We start from the raw sequence: 7,757 nt of genomic DNA, 5'->3' as shown, positions 1-7,757 counted from the left end.
ATATTCAAAGTCCTATTTCAATAGTTAGAGAAATTAAGGAAATGGATTCTATGTACATAAAATGTAGTATTCCCTTAGCATACCCCAGCTCTTACACAGTAATGGCTTTCAACTATATTCCCTAAAATAAGGCGTAACAAATCTGGGGTTAATGGGGAAGAAGTAGAGTGCAGTTTAAAGTAGCATGGTTAAACATTATAGTTGCTTTTTTTCGATTTTAGTTATGGTATTTAATTCATATTGACATTTAAATTACATTAAAGAAAGTTTAATATATTTATTAATAGGAGGCACAGGTTGTAAAGATCTAGAGACATTGTGACAATGAGTTATGCTGCATAGACCCTTGAACTGTTTAGGGCTTGTCTGACTTGGAAAGGGTTAAGTTCCATCTGTTCAGGGGATGCGTTCTTACTGAAACTGGACAGGGGCTTGAGACTTTACTGTCAGGCATATCTATACAGGCTGAGATAAAGTTCATTTAGGTGAGAAATGAAACCTGGTCGCATTTTGCCAAGAGAAGCTCATATTTTTGAGGATTCAAGGGAGTTCACCTGCTTTTGTCTGTAACTCTTGGCAGGTTCATCATCATTATATTGCTATCCTCTCTGAACATAAGAGGAACAAAGAGGGAATTTTTTTCTTATATTAGTTTTTAGTATTGTGGGGGATTTATGAGTTGATAGGTAATCTGCCTCTTCCACTACCTCCACTTCTGAGTTCAGATTTAATTAAGAAATTGGCTACATGAGTTAGAAAGATGGAAACAAAGATATTAGTTTTGTTATTGGTAAGGTTGTCTGGGGAATTAAATTTGACCTGTGGACAAAACTGGTCTTCTTAAATAACTCTCCCATATCTAAGAATTGTAATGACCCTCCCCTATTCCCCCCCAACCCCAGGGTACAGGAAGAGTTTGGATCTGGAGAATAGGCATATTTACCCAGAACCCCTACATTTCCTGTTTAACCCTATGCAAGTCTGAGTTTCCCTATAGGACAAAGATTCTAGTGCAAGTGGTTTATTTGAGAGTGAATTAGGCAGGTGAGTGGGGACTTGATATAAGGAAGAGGAGAAAGTCAATAAAAAGTATGTTGTTAAGCCAACTTCCCCAGTGGAGGACTGTATCTTAATCCCAAAGGGAAACTCTGGGAAAGGATGTAAAACGCATGCCTCATAATTATCCCTCCCAAAGGCAAGGGAGATGGGGTATTTAGTAATTAAGTAATTCTCTTAGGGAGTATTACTTCCCAGCCTTTCTGGCCTTCTCTGAATGCCCGGAGAGAGGGACCTTCTGGGTTTGGACAAAAATCCCTCAGACTCAGAGATGGAGACACTGGTAGCTGGAGGTCAATCATAACACACTGATACAGTAGGATGAAAGGGGTATGGGGTGAGGAGGGGAGCATATTGATGATATCTGCTATAAGCCCCAATAAAGCGTTCAGAGAGAGATTGGTTTCCAGACTTATTTCTAGAAGACAACCGTGAGCTCTGGGTCTGATTGAATGCTTCCTGCATAGAGGAATAGAAACAGAGGAGTCTGAGTGATTCTCGGAGGCAGACAGACCACAGATAGAGAGACAGAAGAAGAGTCTGGGCCACTGACATCATCCCTCTTGCCTTGAGAAATTGGGAAGAGCCAGAGAGAATGTCTCAAGTTACCTTCTTAGATTATTCCTTCCAGGAGAGAGGAGCAGAGGTTTTCTACTCTATGACCAAGGTAGGAGCATGGTGAAAGGAAAGAACTGATACTACCGCATAGCCCAGGAATGTGAAATTTAGATTTGGTCCTCAAAGAAATGATAACATTTGTTAACATCTATTATAGAGAAGGAATAAATGTGCAAACAACAAAAAACTCCATCTTTTCAAAAGAGGTTTACAAGGTAAATAGAGACACAGAGGCCCTTATATAAAAGTTGGTCTTCTTTTACTAACTCTAGTCCTCTTGTGACCAACTCTTTCTTTCATTCACTTTCCTTTATGTCCCTTTTCTTCTTTCAGTGATCAAAGTTTTATTGTCATGGCCATAAGCTTTAAATCACCATAGATTACATTTGATGGGTAAGGAGCAGGGCAGAGAGGTCTGCAATGGAATATTTGCACTAGTGGTGAAGATATAAGCAAGGGTGGTTTGAGGATGTAACCAAGAGGCAGCTAAGAGATAAGCAGCTGCTACACTGAATAGAAAAGAGTGTGGCAAACTGTGGAAAAAGCCATAGATTATATGTTTTATATTTATGCTCTTTATTCTTTAAAAATAAGTAAAAAAAAAAAAAAACAACATTAATATAAATGTTTGCTATTAATACCAGGCCAGTACATAAAATAGTAGTGAGGATAAGCTGCTGTAACAAATTCGAACAAAACATGCAATGGTTCAAATAATATAAAGTATATTTCTCTGGCATATAACAGTTCCAGAATATCCATGGCAACCCAGGATATTTGGTAGCTCTGTCCAAGGTCCCAGAGCTTTGTCTTGCTTCTTCACCATTCCTGGTGTGTTCCTGTCCATGCTGTCAATACTGGCTCATACCATTATTTCCCAGCTCACAGGAAGGATGAAAAAGAGAAGGCAAGTAACTTCCTTTAAAGAATGTGACCATAAATTTGAACATATAATTTCTACTCATATCTAACTCATCACAATTTAGAGACCTGGCCGATTGGGAATTATTTTCTCCACCTAGGTACCCACATGTCCTTCCAAAACTGTGCTGAAAATGAGGCTATATTACTAAAAGGAAGACTGGAAGAGTAACTGTTGAGGGCAATTAGAAGAAGCATGCTAGGACAGCTTTGAAAACTTCTGATGACTAATTTCAAGAAAGCTCATATTTCCTACATTAAAATAAAATATGTATCCTATTTGTACATGAAATTCTGATCATTGCACTTACTTTCAGCTTTGTCTTCTGTAATTTGATTTTTAATGAACTTGATTATGAGTATTGGGTCTATTTTACTTTAGCCTATAAAAACACACACAGATTTTTTCCCACCCATATGCACTACAGATTTTGCTGCCAATTTATACGGTTACCATGAAGCTTTCCTTATCCTACCTTTACTTGCATACAATCTAAAACTTGTATTTACTTCCTAATAATTTTAATTTTTCATCTAATGTTGATTTGAATGTAGCGTAGCAAAGAGTAAGCATACATTCTGACATCTTCCAGAACAAACTTACATAATGTCTTGAAACACAAATATAAGTATCTTTGGATCATCCTTATCAGGAGACCCCCAGAAATATGGGTTGGCTTGAGGACCACTCTTGGTGTTCTTTATTGTGTAACTATGACTGATAACCTTTAGTATCAAACACAGAATCTTATACAGTTACTTTCACAGGGTAGATGCTCAGTAAATATTGGTTGAGTAATTGTATTGGGCCACTCAGAGCCCATAAAAATTTGTGGATTCTTTGACCTAAAAGTAACCTGAATCAGTGTTACACATCTTTTCTGGACTAAAATATTTGGGTTTTTGTTTTTGTTTGTTTAATAATGTGAATAATAGCCTATACAATATAAATATAAATCATGCATCATAAATATAGAAAAGCACATTTTATATATTGTAATAAAAGTTCTCTCCTTCCTCTAAATAGAATAAAAAACAACTAGCACAGTGCATGGCATAATAGATTCTCAGTAAGGAATAGTCACAGTTAATTATATTTTATGTTGGTTCTTGGGTCACAGAACAAAGAAGTAACTAGTTTTCCACCAATCTATTGCAGAACAAACCATAGCTTTCTAGCACTCGTTCTTTATTTTAATAGGGAACAAATTCGTTGTCACATATAGATATGAGTTAAATTTGAAAATGCAGGAAGAACTGGATTAAGAAATACTCTTTACATAAGCTTGGCATATAAAAAGATCCAATAATTACAGAACATCACCTAAAATTTTACTCTACTTACACAATACCCCAGGGAACTCAGCAAGGTTTTACAGAGTCCCAGAGCTGGGTGGGAAACAGTTCAGAAAATCTTGATGGAGAATATTCTTTATCCAGCTGTTTCTCAGCATGTGTCCAGAAACAATATATTGGGATATTCCGGAAACCCCTACAGGACACCAAATTGTTAGAGAAGCAGTATATGGCATCTGCCCCTGACTGATTGATAAAATTTTTTTAACCTAATTATTTGGCAATGATATTCCATTTTTCCTCCTTCAGAAAAAAAATTCTGCTCTTCCATTTTTTCCAGTGTGCTTCATGTTAATAAGTCATTTGGCAATAAACTCATATACTTTTATTAGTCTCACTTTCTTCACTTCCCAAACTTTAGACTGCAGTTAATTTAATAATTTCTTTAAGCTCTATGACATGAGTCTTTTGATATAGTAAGGCTATCACTATTTAGTATATTTCTAATCTTTACTAGAATTTATTTGTTTCTATTTTTTATTTGTTAAATATAGAATACTTCACAAATTTGCATGTCATCCTTGTATGGGGGCCATGTGCAATTTTAGTATATGTGCTGTTAAAGTGAGCATAGAATTTATTCATTTTAAATTATTTTCCTATGCTATCTAAAATTAATGTTTTCCCAAAGGTTTCAGGATATTGGATACAAATTTTAGGATCCCAGAATGCCTTTTAACTATTAGAAAACTTTAGTGGTGGGGAAGTTTTTAATTATATTTTCATATTTTTGACAAATATTAACCAAGGAGTTCATTTTCTTAAAAATGATTCAATCAATCCCAACAACATAAATCTAAGACTACATTTATTGTTTTTTGTAGATAGTTGGACATACCATGCAGTAGGAGCAGTGTTTTTAATTTTTTGAAGTTAAGATGGGCCTTCTAAAATTTATTTTAAAATCATAGGTAAAATTTCATGCCAATTTTTCTTTAAAAATAGAAGGAAGCTGGCCTAACTTTTATTTACCTAGAGAGAGTGAGATTAGTCAATTTTGCTTCTCCAAAACCTTCAGTTCACAAATATGAAATGCTAATGCTAATGTTTACTAATTTTGAGTGATGAGTACACTGGGTTTAAAAAGATTATTCTTTATTAGTCTAAGTTTACACTTTGTACATTGTAATTTTTTCCCAAATAAAATACAGTAAATCAATAACTCTTCCCTGAATTCAAATCCTTTATTTTTTCTGGAAAAGTAGGAAGCTGGGTTACATATTGATGAAAATTTTGTTGGGTTAATGTGGGTGACAAGACTGTATATTAATGTAGATGAGAAGTAATTGAGGGTAGATTTAATATCAGTTCAATCAATAGGCATGGAAATAAGCAGTGAGTTAAGATGTAATTTAAGCAAGGTACTTTCTGTTCAAAATATTATTTGAAGATAATGGGTAGTTGGTCTAGGTAAGGCATACATTTTCTTCTGTGCATCTCACCCTCCCCATCAAAATAAAGTTTGCTCCTAGATTTTAGTGGTTGCCTATTTAACAGGCAGTTTTCAGAAATACCTATTTGTCATATACCCAGTGTACATTTCTCAAACAGCACAGTGAAGTAGGATTCAAACAGTAAAATTAAAGGGACCTGAAAGGGTTTCCCTTAATGTTTTTGATGCTGCTTTTGAAAATGTAAAGGTGAAACTAATTTTGGTCATGTGGCATGGTGTTAAACTTCCAATTTCTCTATATTTCCTCCCTAACCCTTTATTTTTTAGGGTTTACTAATTGTAATTGTTAATTTTCCTTTCAAAATTCACTTTTTACAGAAGGCTGAGTTAGAATGACTCCAAGAGCAAGCAACAAGCAGACTCGCGGCTTGGCAGAGGAGGGGAGAGGGTCGAATGTTGGGGCTGGGCGGGGTGCTAGGAGGGTGGGGAGACTTGGAGAGGGGCACTAGCAGAGAGACCGCAGTGACACTGCCCTCCCTGGGCTGGTTGAAGCAGCTCACTGGTGACGGGTATGAAAGCACGTGGCTACGTCATGGAAAGCCAGTCTTTTCAATGCAAACTTCAACTCCTCCTCCTCCTCCCTCTAATGCCTGTAACTCACATCCGAGGCTGGGCGAGAAATCCGGAGGGGAGATTTTCCTCATGCTCACCGTTGTTGGAAACTGGGAGAGTGAGAGGAAGGAGGAAAGGGATCTGTGGCTCTCTCAATCTACTACAAGCCTGACAAGGGGAGGGGGCACCTAGATTTTCATCTTTTCTTCGTGGTGATCGAGAACTGCAGGCTCAATCCGATCCCACTGATCACTGGCGATTGATTTTATTAAAAAAAAAATCGACACTTGGAGAAGGGAGGATCTGTCTTCGGCTGTCAGACTCAATCTCGGAGGTGGTATTGGCGTGTGTGGGGTTTTTTTTTTTTTTTTTTTTCTGCCCCTCTTCTTCTTCCTCTCTTTCTTTTCCTTTCTTCTTTCTTTTTTTGTTTTTTCTTCTTCTTCTTCTCTCCCCCCCCCCCCCCTTTCCTTCTCTCCTAGGAACTACACAATGGCAGTACTCTCTCAGTAAGATGAATCCAGCTTTGGCTTCTGCAGATCCACCCATCCTCATAGCGATCAAGTAAAAGGCTATGGTTTTCTCGTTGGGGATCTTTTGTGCATTACTGTTCTCCCTGATTAGTTTTGGCCTCAGTTGGGATTTCTCTGCTTTTTTGTTTGGCTTCATGCTGAAAAGGATTTTCTTTCCAGCCCTTTGGTAATAATCCAGTTTTGATCAAGGGGGATAAATCGTTCAACCTGGCCGAAAAAAAACAATCACTGAGAAGTCTCAAAGAAATATACCACGTGAGGGGAAAAAACTGGGAGAAGATCCGGAATATTATCGTTTTTCCTATGGTAAAACCGGTGCCCCTCTTCAGGAGAACTGATTTCAAATTATTATTATGCAACCACAAGGATCTCTTCTTTCTCAGGGTGTCTAAGCTGCTGGATTGCTTTTCGCCCAAATCAATGTGGTTTCTTTGGAACATTTTCAGCAAAGGAACGCATATGCTGCAGTGTCTTTGTGGCAAGAGTCTTAAGAAAAACAAGAACCCAACTGGTAAGCAAAACATGCATCATGTTATCTTTTCCTCATAATAACCTGTCTGTTGCTCATTGAACTAGAACTGCAGTTCTGCTATGCAGGAAGGCAGGAGAAACATAAAAGGAACCAGGACAGTGTTGCATATAGAGGTGTTGCATGAATAAACAAGTAACAGCTGGATCTGTCCGTGAATCCAAAAAAAAAAAAAAACATTATCAGTATCTCTTGTCTGTGACACAACCCGTCATTAAGAGGGAGGAGGAAACTTTTCTGGTTTTTTGAAAAATGGATTTGGTAACCTGTGTTTGGTGGAAAATCAAAGGGTTATGGCTTAAGGTTTGCCCGAGGTAGCTGAAGCTTTGGTAGTTGCCAGCAAGAAGAACTGGAGCTCTCCTTACTACTGTTGAAGGTTCGGGGACATAGCTCGGTGCTGAGAACAGGCTCTAGACTTTCTGATTAGCTTGCACAATATTCGCCATCCCAATCACCTTTACCAAAGTAAAAGATTCCCCCCTCCCTCACGTCCCCGCTCCTCCGTCAGCCCCCGCCTCCCTCCCCCGTCTAGCTCACTGTGCCCCAGTATTAACTCATTCCCCCGTCTGCCTCTGACACATCCTGCCACTGGGAATACTTGAAAAGGGTTTATGCCTGGAGGGAAACCTACACAAGGTTTCCAAGCCAGGTCCATCTAATACATGTAATTCAAATCCTCTTTTTAAAAAGTGGCATTGAAACCCCGCGTCCGGGTTCCACGGGTGGGATGAGCCTGGCCGTG

General features: G+C 38.0%; 1 protein-coding gene across 1 annotated transcript in view; it reads left to right on the top strand.

The window, feature by feature from the left end:
- Positions 1-6,454: 6,454 nt before the first annotated feature.
- The window catches only part of FGF14 (fibroblast growth factor 14), a 636,992-nt gene continuing 635,689 nt past the window's right edge, over positions 6,455-7,757 (top strand). The window contains exon 1 of the mRNA XM_077158611.1: positions 6,455-6,997. Coding sequence (XP_077014726.1) covers positions 6,790-6,997 — 208 coding nt within the window. The 5' untranslated portion in view covers positions 6,455-6,789. The remainder of the gene's footprint in view (positions 6,998-7,757) is intronic.

This window comes from Tamandua tetradactyla, chromosome 4 (genome assembly GCF_023851605.1).
Source record: "Tamandua tetradactyla isolate mTamTet1 chromosome 4, mTamTet1.pri, whole genome shotgun sequence".
NCBI classification, from domain to species: domain Eukaryota; kingdom Metazoa; phylum Chordata; class Mammalia; order Pilosa; family Myrmecophagidae; genus Tamandua; species Tamandua tetradactyla.
This window is presented reverse-complemented; position numbering and strand designations above follow the sequence as displayed.